Source organism: Natrix helvetica, assembly GCF_964273705.1.
Source record: "Natrix helvetica genome assembly, chromosome: 1".
NCBI lineage: Eukaryota > Metazoa > Chordata > Lepidosauria > Squamata > Natricidae > Natrix > Natrix helvetica.
The window spans coordinates 179614514-179642401 of record NC_138548.1 but is presented as its reverse complement, the minus strand read 5'-3'; the positions used below and the strand labels follow the sequence as shown (position 1 = coordinate 179642401).

Here is a 27888-nt window from a genome sequence, read left to right as displayed (position 1 = left end):
CCACATCATGGCACACATCCCAGAGGTGGCACGCAGAGTCCTTTCTGCTGGCACACGTGCCGTTGGCCCAGGTCAGATCTTTGTGGCGTTTCTTTCGTGAACTTCTGGTTCTCTACAAACGACGAAATAGCTCACGAAACAAAAAGATCTTACCTCTTGCCGAGCTGCTACTGATGGCATGCCCCGCCTCCCGCTGACCAGCTGGTCTTTGGGTTTCTGTTGTGCATGTGCACATGTTTGCACCTGCACAGGTGCGTATGTTTGCACCTCTGCATGTTCGCACACAAGCTTGCATGTTTTAGATTGGGCATGCACACGCACACAGTTTGGGCACTCAGTGTCTAAAAGGTTTGCCATCACTGCCCTACCTTATGAAAGTCTCCTGAGCGTCCTTGACCCACAAATCAGAAATACAAAAAAAAAATGTTCCTCAAAGCTCATGAGAGAAAGTGAGAAGGTTTGCAATATTACCAGACTCTCTTCACTGCCCTTGTCCATGAACAAGCAATTCTAGGCATAAGTTAGCCCCCAAATATTCCCATTCTCCTTTCCCTCTTTTTAGTAACAATATGAGAGCAACAAAAGAAACAGGGAAAAGACTCCCCTTTGTCTCTGTCTCCCTCTCCCACCTGCCCCAAATATGTAGTATCCTATGGTGAGGAGATAATGATGCAGGATATTCCTTCCCACGGGAAACTATGACTTGTTACATCATTAACATCAATTTATTTATATTGTAGCTCATGTAGCAAACTTTGACATTTTCCTTCCAGTGTCTTGGCCTTTAAAAAAGACAAAAAGAAACCCTCACTGTTGCTTCGTATGAACAAGATGAGACTGCAAAGAAGAGTTTTGAGAAGCACCGCCCAAGAGAATGAATGGCAAACTAGGTCCCTTGTGACAGGACTGTCAGACTGCTAGAAAGAATCTGCAAGTAGACATTTCTGTGCCCCTATGGTTGTTCAGAAGACATCTGCTGGCAATGAAAAATAGGTTAAAGAAAAAATGCTGATGAAATTATACCGATGCCTTAAAAAAATTAAACCTAAAAATAACGCAGTGCCAAATCATTCTTGGAAAACCAGTCAGTTGCTGCAATAAGATGAGAGCACAGAATCATTTTCTTGGCCCAAAAAGGCTTTGGAACAAAGAAGGGAAGGGGGGGGGAGCATATTTCTATCTTTTTGTCTTCTAACATTGCTGCTTACTTACTTCTGTTGCTACTGTAATCACTGACTCTAGAAATAAATATCAAATCAACACAGGAAAGGTCAGGTCAGCTTTTGGTGGGATGCTATGTAAGCCTGGAAGCTATTAATCAGGCCTTCCAGTAGAATATTAAAGAGCTTATCTGAAAGCAGAGTGTCTTCACGAAATGCTTTCTTCTTTACTTTCACAGGACTTTCTCTGGAGCACGCGGAGATAAATGGACCTGGTAATGTAGAAAACGTTCGCACCATTTTTGTTGAGTAAATACGGGTGGTTTGTTTTTTTTCCCTAATAAGAGATAGATGGTTACATGGCAATCCAATCTGACTGTACGAAGGCTGTGCCAAGGTCATAATTTGTAAGTACTATCAACTTGTAGGGAAAAAAATTAAAAGAGGGATGGGGGAATCCTGTCATCTTGGAGCCCACTCCATCAAAACTAAATATGGATATAAGTATGACTATTTCATTCCATCCATCCATCCATCCATCCATCCATCCATCCATCCAATTTGTATAGCTGCCCATCTCAAACCAGTGACTCTGGGTGGCAAACAAGTATAAAAACAATTGAAACAGTTAAGCAATACTGTGTGTGTGTGTGTGTGTGTGTGTGTGTGTTACACTGTCCCTCTTCAAACAAGGGGTGAACATTGAATTCTGGATCCTTTTCCATTTAAGAGCAAAATTTATGGTAGATATAAGTTCTTGGTTCAATCCTTTCTCATTAATAAGGAAGCTTGCCAAATATTGTCAAGGGGATATCTTTAATGACAAAAGACTACAAAGAAACAGCACAGTAGAACAGGTCAGGGAGTTCCTTTATCAACTTGAAGACTGGGTTCTCAACCTCATAACCCTGTGTAATCTTCTTCTCTACTGGGAAACAATTCTAACCAGTTTTCAGACAAATATTAGTAAGGTCACTGCAATAAATACAAAGCTATTCAATGGCTAATGAGATGAAGCCAATTTGTAATAAAGTTGGGAATGTTTCTCCTTCTACATACAGGTGAATTTACATGTCAGGTATGATTTATTCTGCACCATATCTTAGAGCATATTTGGAACTGCACCATGAACTGTGCTGTGACACAATCAACCCCTTCAAAGGTTGCTGCCTCAAAAATATGTACAATATCTCCTCATCTTTATATTGTAAAAGTACTTTTCACTTATTCATGTAGGATTCATGATAAATGATGGCAGTAATCTATCACTCTGCTCTGCAATCCTTAATGTTATTTAATGTGTAAATCAGGATCTAGAACAAAAGAGTTCCCTATTGTTTCATTATAAGCCTTTATGCTTTTCTCAAATTTTAAAAACTCAGGGAAATACTTTATGAATAAAAATGTCTGAGATTGGTTTAGCTAATTTCAATACTAGCGAAATGTGTACTGCTGTCTGGATATTTTAAAAGGTGAGCAACTGAAGAGAAAGAAAAGTCCAGTTTCCTTGCTTGCTCTAGCACTTCCAATTGGGTCTAGGACAACTCGCCACAGCCACCTCACCATGGCCAATTCACCATGGCCAACTTGCCATGGCCAACCTGGCATGGCCATCTTGCTGCAGCCAAGTCCCCATGGGACAACTCATGGCAGGACAATCCACATGGGATAACTCAATGTGATAAATGTTATAGATGGATAGATAGAATAGACATAATTCTTTATTGGCCAAGTGTGATAGGACACACAAGTAATTTGTATTTGATGCATATACTCTCAGTGTACATAAAGAACAATAAAATACATTCATCAAGAATCATAAGATACAACACTTAGTGATAGTCATAGGTCACTATCACCAAGTGTTGTATCTTATGATTCTTGATGAATTATCCGCCACTATTTGTTCTGCATTATTGCCATTTTTGTTAATGGAAATAATGTTGAAGAAATAGTGGCATACAATATCTATCACATTGAATTATCCCACATGGAATTGTCTGGGACAAGCTGTCCCATGGTGAGTTTGCTGCAGTGAGATGGCCATGGCAAAATGGCTATGATGAGTTGGCCATGGCGAGTTGGCCCATTCTGCCTCCAGTTAAATAAAGCATGGCATCTCATGTCCCCTTTTCCAGATTTTGTAAAAAGCCAAATCTAAAACCATCTGGATTAGATAGCGGAATATGACAACTTCTAATATGGAAAATCCCAGTAGTATTTTAGAACTCATAAAGTAATCAGTAAAGATAATACAATACAATACAATAGCAGAGTTGGAAGGGACCTTGGAGGTCTTCTAGTCCAACCCCCTGCCTAGGCAGGGAACCCTATACCGTTTCAGGCAAATGGCTATCCAACATCTTCTTAAAGACTTCCAGTGTTGGGGCATTCACAATTTCTGGAGGCAAGCTGTTCCACTGATTAATTGTTCTAACTGTCAGGAAATTTCTCCTCAGTTCTAAGTTGCTTCTCTCCTTAATTAGTTTCCACCCATTGCTTCTTGTTCTATCCTCAGGTGCTTTGGAGAATAGTTTGACTCTCTCTTCTTTGTGGCAACCCCTGAGATATTGGAACACTGCTATGGTGTCTCCTCTAGTCCTTCTTTTCATTAAACTAGACATACCCAGTTCCTACAACGGTTCTTCATACGTTTTAGTCTCCAGTCCCCTAATCATCTTTGTTGCTCTTCTCTGCACTCTTTCTAGAGTCTCCGCATCTTTTCTACATCGTGGCGACCAAAACTGAATGCAGTATTCCAAGTGTGGCCTTACCAAGGCATTATAAAGTGGTATTAACACTTCACATGATCTTGATTCTATCCCTCTGTTTATGTAGCCTAGAACTGTGTTGGCTTTTTTGGCAGCTGCTGCACACTGCTGGCTCATATTTAAAAGGTTGTCCACTAGGACTCCAAGATCCCTCTCACAGTTACTACTGTTGAGCAAGGTATCTTTATCTTTATTTGAATGCATATAGTCAACATTTTCCATCACTTTGTTTATTCATTAGATTTACATCCCATCTCTCCTGCATGGGCTCAAGTAGATCAGTCCTTCGTGAGAGCAAGGTTTCTAGGCCTATTTTGTTTTGATGTAAATGGTGTCAGCTTTACCTACCAAGAAGCACCAATTAGAAAAGGGAATGAAGTGAGATTTCGCTGCTCTGTGCTCCAACCTGTCTTTTCCAGCGCACTTGGCCTAATTTAAAGGTAGTTTTAAGTTGTCAAGGATACAAGCTCAGTTCACTGGAGATCCGTGCATTGTTTTTATTGCAAAGTCTAATTCATGTTGAGAGCGCTGTAATCCTTTGAGCAGCTCGGCTCTTCCAACAGCTCTTGCACAAATCCTCTTCAACACCTTAAGAGCTCAGTGAAGCAGCCTGCCTAGCAGGGCCTGTAGAAATAGCAGCTGGAAAACAAACAGCTCTTCTGTCCTGAGCTGCTTTGGTTTCACAATTCCCACCTACCCAAATAATTTGCTGTGCCCATTTTCAAATGGGGAATCCACAGCCATGATGAGTCCCATAAGCCACAACAGTTGAACATCTCCGAGGGTCTGGTAATGATAATAAGCAATCTAAAATGAAGGGTTTATCCAGGATCAGAGATTAAAAATGAAAAATGTGGCAGGCTCTGGTTTAATTAAATCCAGGGATGACAGATAGCACCTAGACAGGTTCCCTCGAGGAATGATTGATGAGATCTTGGAGAGTGAGAGCAAAGTTAAAGCTAACAGAATCTGTCAATATGAGGAAAGGTAAATAAGGGGAGGTGGGGAGAGACACTAGCCCAAAACATTTTGCTGCATGGAACAAAATACACACCAAACCAAGAATAATGTATACAAAATCAGCCAAGGGATTTGAAATGTGAGGCTAAAAACCTTGTTACCAAAAGAAAAAATGAAAGGCGTTTTCTTGGTAAAAGGACATGTTCCTTTAGAAGAATGGGAAGCAGGGTTACTATTGTAAAAAGTAAAATCTGCTGCTAATCAAGCATAGGTTATAGTGGATACAGTACATAGACACATCTTTGCAGTTTTCTTGGCAACAGGAAATCAGGAATTGCCACAGTCTTCTTTGGGGACTGTTTTCCCCATCTAGTCTACAGCTCTGAGATTTCTGGTGGCTCTCCATCTAAGCCAGGGATGTCAAACTCGTGATGTCACATGACATAGCGTGACTTTTCCCCCTTCACTAAAATGGAGGTGGGCGTGGCCAACACGTGACGCAGCCTGTGGGCCGGATGCATCATGTGCTGGCCACGCCCACCCCCATCCAGCCCACAGGCTGCGAGTTTGAAACCCCTGATATAAGCACTTATCAGTTCAACTCTGCTTACCTTCAAAGCCCACACAAGGGTCAACAGAACCTCCCTGAAGAGGCTACATTTGTTGGAACATAAGAAAAAAAAAAGTAGCAACTCTATAATGCCCTTAAAATAGCAAAAAATATTTTTTTTAAAAGAATAAAAACAATACACAATTTGAAAGAGGAAAGAGAAATAACAAGTGAAAAACGTGAAAGAGAAAGATAAGCCAAGACAAAGCAGGACAAAACTTTTTTTAAAATGCATTCTTCAGCCAATGCAATCTGCACTCTGATACTTAGCATATTCACTAGGAAATTATATCCTATTGATTTCAACTTCTGTTGCTTCCAGGCTCTCACATAATACATCTTTCGTTATGGTGGTTTAAACGTAATCAATCTATGTAAGAGGAGTAATAGGAGATACACATCTTCCCAGAAATAAGATAAATCAACAACAAAGCAATAAAATAAAAGTATACTAGCAGAGAAAAAAAGTCTACTACATTTCTCTATCACTCAGCCCACTCCCCTCACATTTGATGTGGGAAAAATAGGAGGAGGAAGGTGTGTTTGATATGTTTGCCACCTTCAGCTGTTTTTAAAAATAATAAAGGTGGGATACAAATAAATAAATACATTTCTAGCAGTAAATAATTTTATTTAATTATGAGAGCAGAGGAAATGTTGTGGCTGCTTCTTAAGCTTAATTTCTTTTAGTTTCAGCTGCAGGGAACCAAGAAATCTTCTTAATTTAGCTTCTTTAGACCCCATAAAAACACAATCTCTATTCTTTTCCATCAGAGCTGTGCCAAAGCTTATTTCTGGTATACTTTTTAGTGCCAGAAGTAGCTAATTGTTTAACATGGAGTGAAGAAACATTTTAATATATACTTGAGTTAGTTTAGTTTTAATGAAAATGAAATTATATTTATTTTTGCTGAGCCCCTTACAATTTACATGGCAACCCCTAACATAATCCTTGAAGGCAGGAAGGTTACAGACCCATGACATAATTTGTCTTAAACTATAAAATTTAAAGATTTATTATTTTGAGGAATTAAAAGATTCATTTTTTTTTTTGCCTTGTGTTACTTCAGTGTTTAACTCAGGATGGCAGGTCTGTGTGGATCAATCTCAATCCCATCTTTTGCATAGCAATTGTGGATTCAAGGCTGCTCTGTCTATTGCAGCATTGATCTCTTCTCCTCATCTTTCAAACTTTTGTTTTTCTCCAGGCACCTTTCTGAGGCTCGATTCTTTTTAATTTCCTGTTTATTCTTGGACTCTTTTTCCTACACTTTGCTCAGATTTTTTTTTCCCATGGTGGCTTATTCTCAGGCTTATAATCTAAAAGGAATGAGACAAGATAAAAATGATAGGAAGGGAAAAGAAAAACTGTTTATTTTTACTAAAACACTGACTTGACAAATTATCCTTCTAAAAGTTTTGGGGTCAAAGTTCTTCTTTAAAAATTGTTGCGGCTAACAAGGTTCATCTAATCGCCTATAAAGACACATGCTTCTTCCTAAAGTATAGAATTCAATGTGACCTTTGATGTTGTGTAAGATAACATAAGGTTATTTGCTACTATTGGTTTGCCTCTCTAAAATAGCATAAAATGAAATTTATTGATAAAAAAAGAGAGCTCTAGCTAGACTAAAGTGTCTGAACAATGCAGCAAACGGTTTTTTTTTCTTTTCAAAACAATGGGAAAATAAGAAGCAGCTGATGCAACTTCCTTTATTTTCTTCCTTGAGAGTTGGAAGGATTTGTTTTAGATCTGGCACATAGATAAAGGCTACATGCTGAATGAAATGGAGAGTGCAAAATCCACTAACTATAACATTAGAAGAGCCCTGCTTGGTCGAATTTTAGGTATTCCTTGATTTATGTCCATTCAATCAGCAACCATTTGATATTAAAACAGCACCGAAAAAATGGACTTACAACCCATGACCAAAGTTAAGGCCATTGCAGTATTCACATAGTCCTATGATCAAAATAGGGCATTTGTCAGCCTACCAGTATTTATGACTACAAAGCTGCTGTAACTCTTCCCGCCATGCTTTTTTGCCACCCTGCATATTAGTATGTGGTGGCGGCAGTGCCAGGGCTGGAGCTGAAGTACAGGTCCGGGATTTGCAGCTGGCTGCCACTTCCCCAGGCCTCTGCTTTAGCCCCAATGCCACTGCTATCATTGAGAAATATTGCCTCCAGCCTCATACCATGGCCAACAATGCCACACCATTCTGCAAAGCCCTCCCCCAATTGCCTCCACACCCCGAGCTTCACATGCCCCACTGTGCCCTGCTCATCTTCACTGTCTAGTGCCATTCTTTAACCTAGTATACCCATTCTTTCTGCAATCCGGCCCCCCATTCTCACAATCCTTTGGAAACCTGGTCCTTCCCTAGATCTTGCAAGAATGGGATATTGGCTTAAGGATGGGAAAAATCCCTTTCTCGTGTGGCTTCAGAATCCTCATTATCCAAATCGGACATGCCATTCCTTCTCCAAATTCAACTGTGAAAGGGTGATGGTGTGGCTGGCTGGGGTGTGAACTTCAGGTGGCATTTCTCAGCAGCAGCAGTGGCGCTGGAGCTGAAGTAGAGGCTTGGGGCTACTGGCTGAGGCTGCTAATGACCCCGGGCCTCTATTTTAGCCCATGTGATTGTGCAGGGCTGCTGAAATGTCATAGAGCAGGCGGGAGATAAGCAATGGGAGAGTTGTTGTATTGTCCCTGCAGTCATAAATGCTGTTGGGCCAGTTAAGTGGCTGAGGCTTCCCTGGGCATGGCAGCTTTAAGAAGAACTGCTGGACCTAGCTGGGGCTTCCAAGAGCAGTTGTGTCTTTGCATCGCAGTGCAGTAATCCCCAAGTCACACAGGGCCTGTGCCACGCTTTCCAGGGATGCCACCATTCCCCTGTGGTACTCTCACATCCTTACTTTGGATTCCATCTGCTTAATGACCCATAATTCTACTTATAATGGCAACTGGGAGAGCTATCACTAAGCAAATCAGTCACGTGACATCTTGCTTAACTATTGCTTTACTTAGTGATCAAGTTACCTGTCCCAACTGCGGTCCTAAATCAAGGACTACCCTTAAAGGCTTATCTACTTTGCCATTCTTTTCCTATACTAGCCAATTCCTGCCAATGGAAATCTTACAAGACACTATAAATTCAAATATGCCTAGCTATAGAATAGAATATTGTTTATTGGCCAAGTGTGATTGGACACTCAAGGAATTTGTCTCTGGTGCATAAGCCCTTAGTGCACATACAAACAACAAAGTGATAAATCATAAATCAGAAGATACAAACAACAAAGTGATAAATTATAAGATACCAATGGGAGAAGGTAATAGGAAAGATGAGAAGGATATTTATTTTGAACCTAAGCAGCATCATGCAAAAAGTGAGCTGATATTACACATATGCTAGTAAATATGAAGGGGGCTTATATTTGATTTACAATTCTATAATTCACAAGACTTTTTGCAAACTCAGATTCCTGAATATGACTACAGCAACTTTTAGATGAAGATATTTCCCAGCAGGATTCCAAAACCCCAACCACAACAACTGTCTCAGATAATTTGCACAGGTTTGAAAGGTAGCAAAGATACTATTATGTCTTTTTGATTATTTCATTTTTAATATATTCATTTATCACAAACAGCATTATCTGAGGCTAACTTTCCCAATCTAGGGCCCTCCAATTGTGCCAGAGACTACAACTTCACCAGTTCTTGGTGTATGTAGATAACATTAATTGGAAATTCCAAGATCAGTAGTCCCATTCTCCTCTGGATTTGGAGACAAATCAAGTTGTTTGTTTTATAAAGAAGTATTTTGCAGAGCAAATATTTCTTTCAAAATAACTGAAAGTTCTGTCATGTGAACTCATTTGGTTTGGGGTTTTTGAGACACAAATAAATCTCCTTATGTCTTGGGATCGATCTCATTATCTCTGGGGACACTTCTTAAGGCAGAATCTATATCACCCCAACTGATCCAGTACGATGATACCGACTTAGAAAAAGACAGGGGCATTGGGACCCAGAGAATGATATTCTTATATATGGAAGAGAGCCCCTTCTCTTTGGAAGAGCTTGCTCCGAAGCCAAATGTGCCCCCTTCTAATGGCATTTTATAAAACATAAAACCAATCCACTTCTGAAGAGCCTTGGGGTATGATTGGCAGTAGCAGGATTTCTGGTAACTTTATTCATAGTATTAATTGGTTTGAATAGTTTGGTTTTATGAATAGTGTTGTGTTTTCTTATTCTTGGAAACTCAAAGTAAATGACAAGCTATCTAAATTTGTGTCCTCCAGTGAGATTCTGATGCACCTGTGACAAGATCAAGCAATGGTGACTCTTAAACAAAGAATTCTTGACATGGATTTACAAATAAAATATAGCTAGAGATCAGTTGGGGCATAGGAGATTCCCTATGTTTCCCTGTATTTACAGGTAGTCCTTGACTTATGATGAGTCACTTAGCGACCAACATTTTGACAGATCCCCCCCCATGGGACTTATGTGCTGGTTTTGAAGTTCTGATGTTCAGCCCCCCCCCCCCGCTGCAGTCACATGACTACATTTGTGGGCTTGGCAATTGGCCTGTATTATGACCATTTGCAGCATCCTGCAGTCATAACAATGATTTACGATTTTTTGCAGGAAAAGTGTTTATTCCCAGTTTCCAACAAAGACCGCCACATAACGAATATTGGATTTGATCCCTGTCCTGTTCATATTGGAGGCACAGTTGAAGGCACTTCCAAGTTGAAAAGATTAGTGGGTGACATCACCATTGTCTGGGGGATGCTTGGGGGTGGGGGGACTCCTTTCATGTCCCCGTCAAGGAGTGAATGATGGGAGCTCACCCCCCTCCCCCATGCAGCAGCACTCAGGTCTCAAATGCAGGCTTCAAACCTCCAACCCAGCATCCTAACCATGTCACCCACTGAGCTTCTTAATGACTTTGATTAATGACTGTGGATTCGCATTACAATCACTGCATTTGCTTAACAACCACCACCCCCAAAAAAATCATGTCTAGTCAAGTGATGACCTGCTTTACAGCTGTCATGATTTATAACTGAAATTGACTACAGTCATAACTCAAGGATTATCTGTATGCTACTGAAACCCTAATAATTTACCATCAGTGGTGCAGAAGAGCAAAAACCACAAAAAGCCCTCTTCTGAAATGCTTTGTCCCTGCTAGGATGGGAGCAGTGAATCATGAGATCTTGTCCTTTTGTACAAGACATCCACAATGATTTACCGAACACCCTTAGCTCTAGTTTGGAAAGAATTCCATATGGAACTTCTTTAGGCAGATAAAGGTCCCAAGATAAATGTTGCAGTTGAAAAGTCTGTATTAGTAGCTTCGAACTGTTAAAAGCAAAATAGGCTGTGCACAACTACTGAACTTTTTCATTATGCAAGTTGCATTGTAATTTCTACTATGTTCATAAGTTTCTTTTGAAGCCTGGGTCAGTGATATGCAATAAAGTTTGATGGACTGACGTTATTTGAAGCAGAAGTGACACCTGCTTTCTAATATGATAACGGGCACTGGCAGCCTGGAGACATTGTGGGGGGAGGGGGAATGACTCAGGTTTATTAACCACCGCCTTGAGGAAACTGATACTACCTTGAAATTATTGTGAGGAATTAATCCACAATTTCCCGCAGCTAGAAAATAATCAACTCAAAGACCGTTGAGAATACTGTTTTGCACATTAATAAAACCATGCAGGCACATGCTTATTTTTAGCCTTGTAAATGATAGCCTGCTGCTGTGACCAAACAAAATGAAGCACTCATGAAGATGTTTGTAAACCTGTCAACAAAAAGCTATGTAATATAATCTATTAACTATCTATGTTTGCAGCTCTTTAAAAGGTGCATGTCAAGGGCCATAGTTAAAATCTGTTCCAGTGCAGGAATAGATTCTTTTGCTCTTTAACCCCTCGTGAAAAATGCCCCATTCTGGGGAGCTGCAGAGACATCATGGCCACCACTTCAACATGCAAAATAAAGCCAACATTTTAGCTCAATTTCCTGTTGCCTGTTCTGGAAGCCACCAAAAAGGTGATAGGATATATAGCTTTGGATCATGGGATGGGGAATGGATGCTTGACAGCCTGCCCTTCCAACTCCATCCAGTGTGGACAAAACTGCTGGAATTCTGATCATTCCTTTATAATACAATAAGATTAAATCAGTTTACCTTTTAAACCAGTTTATTAAAGAGTTTATTACTCTTGGACTAATCCCAGCTTTCCAAATGGAAGCAATATTTCTGTAAACAGTTGCAAATCAGCTCGTACTGCAGTGGAGGGATCAGCCCCTTTTTTGCACATATGCAATCTATTTTTTGCTAGGATGTGTCTAGTTATGATAAATAATTCAAAGTTCATTATCAAATGTGACCTTTTATTCTTGCAAGAAAAACTCTGCTACAGGTTTGTGTTGAGTATAAAATAAATAAAGTCAATGATTGTCTGAGGGTTTGAATTTTTTTTCTTTCTGAAGCCAAGAAAACAAATAGGTTTTACTTTATCTCCCCAAGGTAGATACATTACCTCAGCAAGCCTTCTTTATCATAAACAACATGGAAAATCAATATTAAGTTTGTAAATCTAAGGGAATATTCTTTTAGGCTGTACTTAACTCTTACAATAAAACACAATGTACTACTTCACACAGTGATAGTAATTGACTTTCTAATTCTTATATTAGGCAGTTAAAATCCAAGGTATGTTTTTTCCCCTGTGCCCAGCAAAGTTATCTCATGAATTATTGTGATTCACTAAAGGTCCATGTTATTAGAATATTGAGTGTCCCCCACTCTGTGTTGATTCCCAGAGAGTTGCCCATTAATACCATAAGTACTGGATCTTTGCAAGAGTCAAGCCAAATGGGGAATTGCAAAGTCCCCTCTTCAACTTTTGGTGGTTGTGGTTGTTAGCCTCAAAGCACAATGAGCTTCTTTTCCTTGAGAGAAAATCTATCTGGATAGATATCTGAAAATGGATATTCTTCTCCATGATAAGGGGGAAATGTATTTCTTCTCTTATATTTGAGGTCTCTGAGATGAGGGAGCCCTCTCTATCTCTTTGTTAATTTAAAATAGAAGGGGATTTTTATTTCTCATTTATTGGCCTAGTACAGTGGTCGGCAAGCCGCGGCTCGCGAGCCACATGTGGCTCTTTACACACTTTAATGCGGCTCTTCTGTGTGCCGGGCGCCCGCTCCCCTCCCTCCTCTCGGGCACTTCAAAACAAGCCCCTTTCCCTTTTTTCTTTTTGACCCACAATGATTAGGGAGGATCCTGAAGTCGGGTGGGGACGAGAAGCGAGGAGGCAGAAAAAGAAACAGAGGCTAAGGAGCTTCCCCCCTCCCCCTCCCAGCAAAAATCTAACCGGGGAGCCGGGCGGGCAGTAGCAAATTAGCCAATCATGCCGCGTGATCGGTTAATTTGCTACTGCCCACGTGGCGTGATCGGCTAATTTGCTACTGCCCGCCCGGCTCCCCGGTTAGATTTTTGCTGGGAGGGGGCGGGGGGGGGAGCTCCTTGGCCTCCGTTTCTTTTTCTGCCTCCTCGCTTCTTGGGGCTCCACCAATGGGGGAGCAAGGCCCGCCCAGTGCCAGGCTTTGGGCTAACACAGAGGTCTGCAAAGTTGGCTGTTTTAAGACTGGTGGACTTCAATTCTCAGAATTCTGGGAGTTGAAGTCCACCAGTCTTAAGAGCCAATTTTGCAGATCCCTGGGCTAATATGATTGATGCCCTTGGTGGACTTCAATTCTCAGAATTCTGGGAGTTGAAGTCCACAAGTCTTCAAGCTGTCAGGTTTGAAGACCCTGGGTTTTTTTTTTTTCTAAAGGGTTAGGGGTGCAAGGGTCTTGCAACTTGACAGCTTTAAGACTTGCACACTTCAATGCCAGAGTTCCTGAGCCAACATGACTGGAGGAGGAATTCTGGGAGTTCAAGTCCACAAGTCTTAAAGCTGTCAGGTTTGAAGACCCCTGTTTTTTTTTCTAAAGGGTTAGGGGTGCAAGGGTCTTGCAACTTGACAGCTTTAAGACTTGCATGCTTCAATGCCAGAGTTTCTGAGCCAACATGACTGGAGGAGGAATTCTGGGAGTTGAAGTCCACAAGTCTTAAAGCTGTCAGGTTTGAAGACCCCTTGGGGTTTTTTCCCTAAAGGGTTAGGGATGCAAGGATCTTGTAACTTGACAGCTTTAAGACTTGCGTGCTTCAAATGCCAGAGTTTATTGAAACTAAAAACAGTGTACCATCCTATGTATTTTCGGTTTTAAAAATGTGGCTCTCAAAATAAATTTAAATCGTGGTTTTGGCGAGATTTGGCTCAGTTGAAAAAAAAGGTTGCCCACCACTGGCCTAGTATATAGTAAGAAAAGGAAGAACATATTCCATAATTTTTTGTTTACAGACAGCTTGGACCTTATTTTTTGTTGAAGGCAACCTTCTGTCCAGGATAATCTACGAGGAACTAAAGCTAAACTTGCTTTCTCTCACCTCTTACACTTTCAAGATTCCATTCTCTCTTTTTCTTATTCCTTCTCTCCATTCTGATTGGGTCACCAGAGGAAGGGTTATTCTTATCTTGGCCTGATCTTGAATATTTGTAGAAGAGATTTGAACTTAGCCTCAGGGCAGGATAAAACAAACTTCAGGCACAAGTCTGTTCCCCTTTCAAGTTCTTTGTCTTACAATTCCGAAATTCACTTGTCATCTTGGAAACTATAACTTTGTTCAAAGGGACACTAATAAGCAATGTTGTGCAGGTGTGGCTTGAAATAGACCTCCGCAATTTTTAAAGAAAATATGCCTATTACAATTAATAAGCAGTTTGTTACTTGCTGAGTCCATGATTTCCAGTGCTCAGCGGTAATCAGCCAAAGATTCTGACATTTCTTATTTCTGAAAAGTAGTCAGACTAATGAATACTTTACTAAACTGGTTTTAAATGTGAATGAGAAGATATATTGTCCACCAAATGCAAATCATGACAACTGTCACATTAGGACTACTTCATTAGCTTCAGGGCTGTAATACAGATACTCCTCGACTCACAACCGTTCATTTAGTGACCGTTTGAAGCTACAATGGCACTGAAAAATGTGACTGATGACCATTTTTCACACTTATGACCAATGTAGCATCTCCCTGGTCACGTGATTTACATTCAGATGTTTGACAACTGGCTCATATTTATGATGGTTGCAGTGTCTTGGGGTCATGCGATCCCCTTTTGACAAGCAAAGTTTATGGGGAAACCAGATTCACTAAACACCCATGTTACTAATTTAACAACTGCAGTGATTCACTTAATAAATGTGGCAAGAAAAGCCATAATATGGGGCAAGACTCACTTAACAAATTTCTCACTTAGCAACATAAATTCCAGACTCAATTGTGCTTGTAACTCAAGGACCACCTGTACTGACGTTTTAAACAGTGATTCAAAAGTATCTAGTAATTTGAAAATGAATAGCGTGGCAGGCCATGAAGTATAAAGAATAAAACAGCTGCATGCAAACACACAGTTGCAAAAGAGCTTTTTACTTTGATGACTCAGGTGGAAGCATTTTTCATCAACATTTTTCATTTCATCAATATTTGGTTTTATTACTGAGCTGATATGTAATATTTTTTCAAGATCATATCTAAGAGGATATAATCTAGGTCTAGGAATTTCAACCTATTGAGAGCTATGAAAATCTTGCTTTTTTATTTCTTCTTTTTCTTAGTTGTGTAGAGAGATTTTTCTTTATGGGTTTTGGTTTTTTCTTTTCTTTCTTCTTTCTGCCTGGCACAAGCTTTCTTGCCTTCACTCAGAAGAGGTTTAACTTGCTCGCTTGTTGCCTTTGTCATGGAGAGACCCTTGCTTAGGCTGGCTACAGGTTGCCCTTCTATTAGTAAACCTCTGTTTTTTCCTTAGGCTGTACAACCTTCTGTACTGCCTTTCCTAGTAAGTCTCCCCCTATGGCCAGAAAACTGTGGAATATAAGTAATATTCTTCTGTCCTGTTACTGGGAAATGCACACGTTGAGCTGACCTGTGTTTCAGTGCAGCTTCCACCATGATGCTCCTCTTCCCAGAACACTTTCCATGCCCTAAACCAGGGGTGTCAAACTGGCGGCCCATAGACCGGGTGCATCACACTCACCCCCAGTTTAGCGAAGGGGAAAAAAGTCACGATACATCATGTGATGATTTGACACTGTGAGTTTGACACCCCTGCCCTAAATCGTTTGCCTATATGGGCTTAGCGGCCTGGCCTTGCTACTAAGGGTGCTCAGCACCTACAAAGTATTTGTGGTAAGCCATAGAAAATGATTTGGAAGGCCACACTCAGTTCTGTTCACTCTGTTGTTTCCATTGTGACATACAAATCCCTTTGGGTGGCATTTTTGCAAGACAACCTGGACACTTCTTCTTCTTGGACCCCCTGTAAGCCTAGCATTTTATTACACATTTCTGGAAATAAAATGCTACTTTGTCACTGTTATTGTTTTTTTAAAAGAGAATGTTTCAAAGTCTTGACTCAATTCTTTTAACATGCCACAGAAATATTCTACTAAACATGTCATTCTACTTAGAGTGAATAGGTTCATCTCTAAATATTTATAGACAGAATAGAATCATCTCTAAATATTTATCTTGGTCACGGGGAACCTCTGCCTAGTGTTTCCCAGCTCATACTGCACCTCCCACCCACCAGCACCTTCATCTTCATATTTGAGATCTATCTCCAAGAAATTAGGTTCTTCTTTCAGGGATGAGAATATGGAGGCCATATGGATGTGGAAAAGTATTTATGAATAGGAAAACTATGGAGATAGATGTACACAAGTGTGAAAGTGTGAAAAGGACAATAGTGGTAAGTGCACTGACAGATACAAATGTGTTTGCAGAAATAACGAGGGGAAATGTTGCATAATGTTAAGAGATACATGCATACATTTATCCCTCCTTTCCCAGTATAAGGTTCCCAGAAGCTATCAAGATGAGCAAATGGTTCTTTGAAAACAATTCCCCATCTGGAAGCATTCACACTGGCTGTTGCATTCCCAAGAAAAGTCATTTCCTATTTTTTCTCCCCTAGAATCCAGAAGATGAATGGGGGAAACAATAACTAATTATGGTGCAATCATATGCATACTTACTCTGAAACAAATTTGATTTTTTTTCTCCTCAGAAAGCATATCACTCCACTGAGGTAACTGGATATTTAAAGGAGACAGTCTGTATACTGTATGATCAAAAACAGAAATGTGTTTTCCTCATAAAATCTGATGCTCGCTTGGATATTAGGAAAACATATTGCCATTTGGGGCTCCATTCTCTCTAATGAATGCTAGACAGAGCACAGAAATCATCTACAACAGCAGGTTTTTTTCAATTGTAATGGAGAGTAAAAACCACAAAACTAGTTACATTTTAAAAACTGCATACTTTGACCTGTAATTAATTACAGACTTGGGCAATAACTCACAATCCAATCAAGTAATTTTGTCCACACTCAGCAAAGTAATTAATAATAGTAAGAACCAAATAGAAAAAGTAAGCTGTATAAACATTTTTGTCTTATCTGAAAGTGCTCCTCCCCTCCCTGGAGGGGAGTTCAGAAACATACCAATGATGACAGGAATGTATTCCTTTTTTTACTGGATAGTGGAGTGATGCAGAATGCAATTGCCTTGGCAATAAAGTTCCTTTTTCTCTCTCACAATATTTTAGCTTTGGTGAATCCATCTGTATTCTGTGATGTGATAATACTGTTACATCTGAAGTCTACACGGGTTGAAATAATATATTTGCTGTGGCTCCCTATTGGTTGCACACCAAACGGGGGAACCAAAATAAATGGCTTCAAAGAGGCGGCCTCTCTGCTATTTTCTAAGCAAAACTTTAGCAGGTGATGTCACAAAATGCATGGACATTACATGTTCTGATCACAGGTGGGTTCCGGCAGTCACTACTGCTGGTTTGCTCCTGGGTACGGTGCACACGCTTGATGCGTGCTGCACACACATGCACAGTGCAATAAAAATAGCTCTGCACATGTGCAGAAGCAAAAAAACAAGATGGCCGAAAACCGGCTCAGTGGCGTGTCAGGCCTGGGTCACTGCTGGTTGAGGTGACCCAGGCCGCCAAATCACTACCTGTTCGGTTGAACCGATCTGAACCGGTAGGAACCCACCACTGGTCCTGGTAGTTCCAATCAAGCTTTCTTTTCTGGAAAGAACACCAAAGAGCAATGCTCACTCAGAAGCGCCTGACAGATATAGAAAGGCAAAGAAGGGGAGAAACACCACTGAATAACACATTACTCAAAGAAGCTGCTTTTGACAATTACTAGCAAGCAGTTTTCGTCTGCTTGCGTGAGCCATAGATAGATTGCTAGTGGTGGCATGAAAGCACTGGGGATGTCTTTAGAAACAAAGAATATCATTTCCAAGGTACTGCATGGTAGACCTCAGAGAGGAAGCGAGTCTCTCAAGTAATTTTGTTGCACAAAAAAACAGAAGTCTACTCCTTGGGTATCCATAGAAGACAACTGATTCTGGTTTGAACTGTACTATACCCAAGTCAATAAATTTTTTATTTGACTAAGAATTACTTTAGTAGGTTGTTATCTGTAAATATGTTCTTGTTATCCGCTCAACACTCCTGATTTGTTTGCGGGGAGAAAAAGAAATACTGTGTCAGTATCTCACATAGCCAAAACAGACTTTTTACAGTAGAAAAACAATTCAGTTTACATTTACCTTCAGCACAGTGATATTCCACGCAAAACTCTCAATTGCTTTGCTGAGTTTTCTTCCTTTCAAGCCTTCCTTTGTTCCTAAGTTGTGTAGTTCTTCATGGAGCTCCATTCCTAACAAAATATGGGGCACAGAGTGATTACTGGCAGTTATTGAAGGAAAGTAAATTTTTGAAAAGTTGCAACTGTTTATTATGATCCAGAAGTTTTACAGGCAATAGGTTACCAATCTGGTGCTGGCAAAACCTGCATGCCTTCAAACATCACTCCTGATGATCAACAGTTTCCCTGCCTAAAAGCATGTTTTAATAAAACGATAATTAATTTATAACCGCTATGCTCCATAATATCAAAAAACTAGCACCATTTACTTGCAGCAATACTTTAGGTCCCACAACCTTGTAAGTAAGCAAGCAATCTACAAAGATTGAATGGGAAGTAATGGCTCCAGCTCCATAACTTTAGTTTAAATGGGAACACTTGTATAAATGAAACAAGAAAATAATCCTTGGAACGAGCTTTCTTGTTGCCAATATTTACACTACTTCTCTACGTAATCATCTCCATTCTGTACTTGATTCTGCCAACATTGGACAATGTTCTTGAAACTATAACAAAATAACTTTCTTCAACTGGGTCCTAATGGTCTTTTCCACCTCTTCATTTGAGCTGATGTTTGCAAAGGTATTCCTTCAATTTTGGGAAATGTAGAAGTTGCATCATGCCAAGTCTGAGCTATTTGGTGGATGGGATAACACAATGAGATCCTCTTGGCAACTGAAATGGCCTTTTGGGTGATTTGTTAAAGTGTGAGACCTATAATTATCATATTTGAAAAGCTTTTCCTCCTTATACTTACAAATTTGAGTTATTTTCAATTGTACCAAAGTTTTTGTGTTGCAGTACAGCACTGAGTTGATAAGTGGTGTTAGGTTCAAGAAAATCCATGTGAATTATACATCTGCATCCCCAAAGGACTATGACCATGAATTTTCCTGGGTTTTAATTTCCCCACTTCCACCTCCAGGTAAAGCTTTGTGATGATATTCCATGGGCTGAAATTTCATTTCTGGGTCATAATAATGAGCCTGTGTTTTATGGCTGTCACAATACTTTGAAGCAATTCTTCACCTTCCTTATCACAGCGTGACAGTAATTGCTGGCAAATTTCAATTTTTGAAACTTTTATCTCTACTATTGGCATGCCAAGAACACATCTTGTTATTAACTTTCTAACTGAAACACGTCCGTTTTGTAACTCATACTTTTCTGTGAAATGTCAAGCTGGACAGTAATTTCCCTTTGAGTGATATGTTGAATATCCTTAATCAGAGTTATATGAAATATAATGGTTAATATCACAGGTTGTTTCCTTTTCCCCCCTTAATCACATGAAACTGCTCTTCTTTTGGTTTACCTTCTTGCATTTTTTGGACCAGCAATACACAGTATAGTCAATGCAGTCATCATTATAAACAGTGTGCATTCAGTGACAAATTTCATTTGGAGGAACTTTTTCAGCAGCCAAAAATTCAATTATGGACCACTATTTAAAGAGTACTGAAGGTTCATTTCATGAATATTGACTTTTTTTTAACAGTAGTTTCCCACCAACTGAAGCAAAGAAGCAGATTCTAAAGAACATGTCAGTGTTTTTAGGATATTAGTAGAGCCATGTGTTGGCAACGTAAAACACTGGAAACATTCCTTTCAATTCAACCCACATAGTTTGTTTTCTGTTAATGTGACTGACCATGCTTTCTGAACTGGAAGAGGAAAAGCTGATTTGAGGTTTGCATCTGTCAAGCATACCTTAAAGCGACAGCACTGATGTCTCTGGTTTAAAGATATTTCTAAGAAGTGCTATGCACCTGTCTGCCATGCTTTAAATCATCTCTTTCCCTTCAACTGTTGATCCTTCTGCATCCTTAACTTCTATTTGGCTTACTGTTTTATCCTAATCAAACACTGAGTTTCACAAAAGACATGAGGATTATCCCAAAGCTTCATGAAGAATGATAGTCTCCCTTTGCAGGTCTGCAAGTCTCCCACATAATTATTTATTCTTGTTTATTTCCTTCTGAAAAAAATAAAAGCTTAATTGCTGAGAACAAAATGGAACCAAACAGTAGTGCAAGCAATTACTATTATCCAGGGCATGCAGGGGTAAGCTAAATACTGGATTCACTAAAATCCATTCAAGCCATAGTTATAGTGTGGGTTTTTAAAAACTGTTGCAGTGATATTAATCTGGTTGATAAAATGTAATTAAGTCCATTTAAGCATGTTTCTAACAAAGTAATCAGGCTTGTTACAGACACTTGTAAAGCTTAAATTAATGAAAATCTATTTAATTAAACATATGCTACTTTTTAATTAGAGTAATCTCTAATGCAGTTATGTGACTCAAAATGCACACACATACATACATAGCTTTTAGGAAGGGAAAGGGCTGTTAACATTTTAAAAAGGCAGTCATATTTATTGAGTAGCACATTGTAGATAAAAATGAAACTATGTAAAATGCTAATTCTCTGGAGACTAATTTTTCAGAATGACGATTGAGGATTCCACAAATTACACTAAGCAAAAATTTAGTTTATTTGGGTTCCCTTAACATTTCAATCCCCAATCTGCCACCTTCCAGATGTGTTGGGATTACAATTCCCAGAATTCCCAGTTCTGGGAAGCCAAACTTAGTGTGCAGCAGTGAACAGAACCACTGTCATTTTAATTGCTCATGGTTTAGCATGTTTTATGAAGTTGATAAAGTATTCAGAAAACATGGCTTAATGCAGTCAGTTTTTATTATTTATTATTTCTCTGTATATTTTTATCCAGATAAAATCAGGTGCTACTCATGTAAGTTGTTTTATTTCTGCTTGTTTGATCAGAAAGAGAATGTTAAGGGTGGACCACGTGAAGTATACAAACCATAACCTAATTCCCTTCAAGATTTAGGAATTATGTCTCACTATTATTACACTTCACCATCTGGTTCTACTAATTACTGCACAATATCCTACATGGGATCTTGTAATGAAATTTCACCACCTACAGTTATTTAGAGAATAGTAAAGGGATGTTTAAACAACAGCTTAGTGTAGCATACATGAGTACAGTACAGTACGTTTCAGCAAGCTATTAGGATGTGCTCTATGTTCTTCTTTTTATTACCTGCATGGGCAGAACTAAGACTTCAGAAGCTTTACCCTGTGTTGTAATTAAATGCCGTAGGTTTGTTTGGTCAACAAAAAAGGATTAATATTAACCACAAGCAATTTTAAAGAAACTCATTCCAAATGATTAGTGCTAGCTTATAATTCCAGATCATGATTGACTAAAACTGAAAGGGAAAGAATCTGGTAATTTCCTCTTGGTAACTGGAGAAGAGAGGAAGAAGTCTGCATGTCCAAGGCTTAATGTTGTTTTTCTTCCATCTAGGAGTAGCAATGTGTACAGGACACCAGTAGATGATGTTTAACCCGAACTTCAAACAATCAGTCAAAATCACATGTGGGATCTTAAGAAGTAAGAAGCAATTATTTTTTGAGCTAAACTTTAAAAATGTTATACTTAAGTATGACTTCAAAAGGCAGATGAACATGGCCAGGGTAATATCTTCCATTTAATACAGGTAGACAAATTCATTTACCAATCCAGGGATCATACTAATACTATACCCATCCTTAAGAAAAGGTTTTAGCTTTATGTAAATTGTGCATTAATTGAAAAGCTCAGTAGTGAACTTTCAATCAGTATTTATTGATTATTGTGCCTGTGCTGCAGAAAAACACAACATCTTGTCACTTGGAATTATAATTCCACTCTTCACTCACCTGACCTTAGATATCAAACATGCCAGCACTTGAACTTCAATCATGATAGAGCTGGAAGGGACCTTGTAGGTCTTCTAGTCCAACCCCATGCTCAAGCAGGAGACTATATCATTTCATATATGTGACTGTCCAGTCTGTTCTTAAAAATCTCCAGTGATGAAGCACCACAACTTTTGAAGGCAAGCTTTTCCACTGGTTAATTGTCCACACTGTTAGGAAGTTTTTCCTTAATTCAATTTCAAATCAAGGTTGCTTCTCTCCTTGATTAGTTTCCATCCACTGTTTCTTGTCCTGGCCTTTGGTGCTTTGGAAAATAAACTGACCCCCTCCTGTTTGTGGCAACCTCTCAAGTACCGGAATACTGCTATCATGTCACCCCTACTCCTTCTTTTCTCTAGATTAGACAAATCCAAATCCTGCAACCCTTCTTCATATGTTTTAGTCTCCAGGCCTTTACTAATCTTTGCACTTAGCACTTCTTCTTTGCACTTTTTCCAAAGTCTCAACATCTTTTTTGTAATGTGACCAAAACTGGATGCAGTATTCCAGGTGTGGCTTTACTAAGGCTTTATAAAGCAGTACTAATATTTCACGTGATTTTGATTCTATGCCTCTGTTTATACAACCATTATATTAGCCTTTTTGGCTGCTGCTGCACACTGCTGGCTCGTATTTAAGTGACCTTCTTAACTTCTGAACTTCTCAGGACAAATTATAAAAACACTTACACTTTTTGAGAAAATGTCCACCCCACCTCACCTCCAATTCTTTAACTACTACCATTGTAAAAAATAAAAAAATGTGCTAAGAAAAAGAAATCAAATAAATAAATTCTCAAATCCAAGTTTTAAAAATGTAATGCCCCGTGGTAGTGCAAATCTATTATGAAATGTTGGGCTGCTTATGATACATACAGTTTCTTGGACATAGATAAAATGTATTATAATACACATCTAAGAGTGTTACCTGCTTTCTGACACTGAATGATTTTGTCGTAAACAGTATCTGCTGTTTCTACAAGAAGCTTGCTCTCTTGAATCATCTGTTAGAGGAAATCAAACAAGGAAATGTCAGTTTGATTATCTCTGTCACAACTATTTGATGTTCAACATAACACAGCATGTCGAAAAGATTGTTTTTTTTCATTTCTGTAAAATGTTTGCCATTCAATAACCAACGCAAAAGGTGCTGGTGAGGGAAATACAATGAACCTTTGTTTATGTCAAGTAGGCATTATCCTGACAATTAGGAGGGAATGCAACAAGTAATGGCAGTAGGCTGGAGATAATTACAAAGATATCTATCACCTGCACAATTCTAAACAAGTTGTACATCAAGCTACATGGAGAATGGAATCCTCCATTCATGGTGAGCCCTCAATATGATCCCCATATTAATATTCTCCATATTAAGTAATTCTTCAGAGAAAATTTGGGAGGTGTTGTGCATCTCCAGCAAGGAAAAGACAACTCCTATTCAGTAACAATCATCCATATGAGGATAAATGTAATACTTTGGGATTTGTTTCATCCAAATCCATGGGACTTGAAAGTAAATCTTTGTAATATTTAGCAAAAAAAATGTATATTAACCAGTGGTCATGTAATGTAAGAAAGTCAGTATCATACGAGGCTGTTTCTATCTTGCCCCCATTCTAAACAGGATGCAGGAAGGATGGAGGGAGAGAGGGAGGGAGGGAGGGAGGGAGGGAGGGAGGGAGAGAGAGAATGAATTAGAATTAGAATGCAATACCTACAAGGAATTAAAGGCTACTAGACAATTATGCCCTGTTGGGTCATCATTTCAGAGATACTTTCTTACAGAAACAGAGAAACAGAATGAACAAGAGTGCGTGAAAAAGCAGTGGGAGCAGGGGCACTGATTCCCGCCAGCTTCCCCACTGAATCTGTGGGAATCTGGCAGAGAGCACTGGAAACCTCCCATCCCAAACAGGCGAGTAAGTGGCTGCTGGGTGTGTGTGAGAGAGAGAGTGTGAGGGAGAGGGATTACAAGACTGGATGGGAAACTGTGGTGGAATGTGGTCTGGAGGTCTGAATTCTCAGGAGGGAGGGACTGCATTTCATTGTCAGGGAGACAGTGAAGTTTAGACAGTGTGGTTGAGAGAAAGAGTTAGGGATCCGCCTTAGCAATTCTCAGTGTATATCTAAAGTGGTTCAAATCATTGCTTTATAGTTTGGCAAGGTTTCTGACTATAATTTGTTGCCCTATGAGGCCAATTAAAGGTCATGACACCAAGCATTGTAGTAGTAGTAGTGAGAGAGAGGGAGAGAGAGAGAGAGAGAGAGAGAGAGAGAGAGAGAGAGAGAGAGAGAGAGAGAGAGAGAGAGAGAGAGAGAGAGAGAGAGAGAGAGAGAGAGAGAGAATATCATCTTCTTTAGGAGAAAGCAGGGAATCTTATAACAGTTTGTCACTTTAAAAAAAGATACTGAATGGATGACAAAATATTATTACTTAATAGGAGAGCATATGGCCTCCAATAATTGTTATCACAACATAAAAGAAAAGAAGACAAAATAAAAGGGCAAAAATCAAGAGATATAGCACCGAGATTTTTGCTCAATCACATTCCATGCAACATTCTAGCAAGCACAAAAACAGTGTACACTCCCTGGGACTTTTAAAAAGCATTTGTACTACGATATTTTTTTAAAAAGTATACATTTGAGTAGTAGGGAAATGCAGTATTTTTACAACATAACTGCAGCTTCCATGGGAAAAATTTGCAGCTTCTACTCTTTCGTGCATATACAGGACAGCTGAAAAACAACGGGAAATAGCATTTATTTCTTGGCATTGAGCCCCTAAAATGTGAAAGCATAATTTCTGAGAGTTTGGGGAGCTATAAAAAAGGGTTTTCGGAGGCTAGTGGGCCCAGACCACGTGCCTGTATTTTTACACAGCTCTGGTACAGTACAGTGTTGATCATGTTTATAACACAGTCCAAAGATCTACACAATACATAATGTTGCAATAAAGAGAGAAATATTGTATCATGTTAACACATTTGTCTTTATATCAGGATGATGTGCCATTTATGCACTGGCCCCAAATCTGTGAGAGAAAGAGGAGATCATATTATAGAGTATTTCAGATTCCCTCTTTTGCAAGGCCTGTTTTTAAATTATTCATGCATGAATTTATTTAATTTAAAATAGATGATAGCATCATTCAGGAACTTTTACGGCAGAATATAACCACCACTTCATTGTTATAATACACTATTTCTACTTTAAAAATGTACAATATTTTTCCAGAGCTGAATCCAAACACTATGTTAAGTTAAAAATAATGGCTAAAATATACAGCGTATATGCAAAAAAAGTAGCGGCAGAAGATATAAATTAGTTAAGAAACTATTTCTGGATTAAACATTAATGTATTAAATAAATATTACTGGTATATATGAAATAAATAACAGATTAATAGAGTTGGAAAAGATCTTGGAGGTCTTCTTGTCCAATCCCCCTGCTAGATAAGCAATCTTAAAATAAAAATGTTGCCCTGTCATTTCCAAATAACCCCATATCTTCTACAATGATCTCAAAGAACAAAAAACATAAAAATGAAAAATGAGTGTCTTGCCTACAAATTATCTTCTCTCCATTTTGGTATAAAGAGGCGGATGGGATTATGATGATTCAATTTTTAAGCCCTCCCCCCCTATTATTTCTTTCTCTTTCTTTCTTTGTGAGTTTGTGTGTGTGTTTGTGTGTCTGGTGAGTAGATCTAATATTCCTGACACCTATTTTCCCACAATAGCAACCCCGTGAGGTGAGATGATAAATAATTCTACAGCTTTGAGAATATTCTCACTAATGCAAATTGCATTACTATATTGGAATAGACGTAATTTTGGAAATTGCAATGAAACAATAATTATATATAAAAAACCAACCAATTCTAATACAACAGTTCCTGGCCAATATAGAGAGACATTAGAGGACAAGTGACAGAGCAATTATGGTCCCGATATTGTCCTACTGGGACACAGACATTATAAATTCTTCGCTTTCTATAAAAAGAATGAAATTAATTACGGGTTCTTCCTGCCAGCTACTTCCTCAGACTACACAATAAAGGAGATGACTGCGTAGTCTGAGAAATTGGAATGCAAATGAATCCAGAGTCATGTGAAGAACCTCACATGAAAGCTAAAGGAAAGAAGATAATGTTAAAAGAACCCAAAGCATAAGATAAAAAATATGTTAGAGTTCAATGTCTACATATATGCGTGTAGAGGTCATAAAAGGAAAAAGAATATGTTCAATTTGAAACAAAGTGTTTAATCTGAATCCAGCTTCTAAAGGAATATTTTAAAACTAGATTGTTTACCATTCACTCTCCCTGTAGGCAAATACACATATTTATTGGATGTTCATAGTGCCCATGTAGCAAAATGCTGGACTGAAGTGTGCCCGGGTGATGTTCCAAAAGGACCATTAAAAAATATCCCCCCCACCAAATGAAAAGCTGGTCAAACAAACAAACGACCTGGTAATTCTGGATTGTAAGGTTGGTTACCTGTCCAGAATACTTTTAAAGTATGGAAAAGTTGCCTCACAAGCTAGTTTATATTATTTTTTGTAAGTGTACTGTTTAAATGTAATAGCTCTAACAAGAACAGAAGTGTGGCTAAGGGTTAAAGTCCTTATTTCATACATGTTTTCATTGATCTGCTATGATACTTCTTAAAATTCTGTTTCTATTTTTATTTTATCCCAGTATGTGCTGTGTTTACTGTAAACCATGAGACTGCTATTCTCATTTTAACCCAGCAGCCTATCCCAAGGGCAGTCTGAGGTAAAAGAGGGCAAATGGCCTAAAGTCCCCTAGCAAACTTCCATAGCTTGAAAGTAGATCTGGGCCTCTGCCTGCATGATCTTAGCTCTGCAGTCCAACCCCAAACTGGTGAGGAGGACAATTTGCACCATGGAGAGGTGAGTTTTTTTTTTGGTTGATGTCCATCCTAAAATTATTTTCTCATTCCAATAGGCTGAATAGGATTTTGGAGCAAAGAATTTTTAAAAGCCTACCATATCAGCAGCTGAAGGTCAGTTTTTCTTTATTCTCCTACCATCTGGAAGGAGATATAGAAGCATAGGCAGCCTCACAAACAGTTTTTTATCTATGGGCTGTCAGACTCCTGAATGAAAAATAACCCTACAACAACATCAGTGGTGGGTTTCAAATTTTTTTAGAACCTCTTCTGTAGGTGTGGCCTGCTTTGTGGGAGTGGCTTGCCAGCCATGTGACTGGGGGGAGTGACTTGGCAGTCATGTGACTGGGTGGGCGTGGCCAATTTGTAAAATGTGGTGAAGCTCACTTAACAATGCTCTTGCTTAGCAACCAAAATGTTGTCTCAGAAGCTCTGGCATTTGAAGCACCAAGTCTTAAAGCTGTCAAGTTACAAGACCCTTGTAGCCCTAACCCTTTAGAAAAAAAAAAACCAGGGGTGTTCAAACTTGACAGCTTTAAGACTTGTGGACTTCAACTCCCAGAATTCCTCCTCCAGTCATGTTGGCTCAGGAACTCTGACATTGAAGTGTGCAAGTCTTAAAGCTGTCAAGTTACAAGACCCTTGCACCCCTAACCCTTTAGAAAAAAAACCCCAGGGATGTTCAAACTTGACAGCTTTAAGACTTTAAGGTTCAGATAGGACTCTTACAGGGGGCAGGACGATTGGTGAGCCAGCCAATCAGTGAGCGGCGGGCAGGGCAAGCGTGGTGCGGACGGGT

General features: G+C 39.2%; 1 protein-coding gene across 3 annotated transcripts in view; it reads right to left on the bottom strand.

Annotated features, from left to right (window-relative positions):
* PLCL1 (phospholipase C like 1 (inactive)) overlaps nucleotides 1-27888 on the bottom strand; it is a 224669-nt gene that overhangs the window by 12613 nt on the left and 184168 nt on the right. For all 3 annotated transcript variants that reach the window (XM_081956721.1, XM_081956723.1, XM_081956722.1), the window contains exons 4-5: nucleotides 23099-23174; nucleotides 18298-18407 (exon numbers count right to left, since the gene is read on the bottom strand). In XM_081956721.1, coding sequence (XP_081812847.1) covers nucleotides 18298-18407; nucleotides 23099-23174 — 186 coding nt within the window. The remainder of the gene's footprint in view (nucleotides 1-18297; nucleotides 18408-23098; nucleotides 23175-27888) is intronic.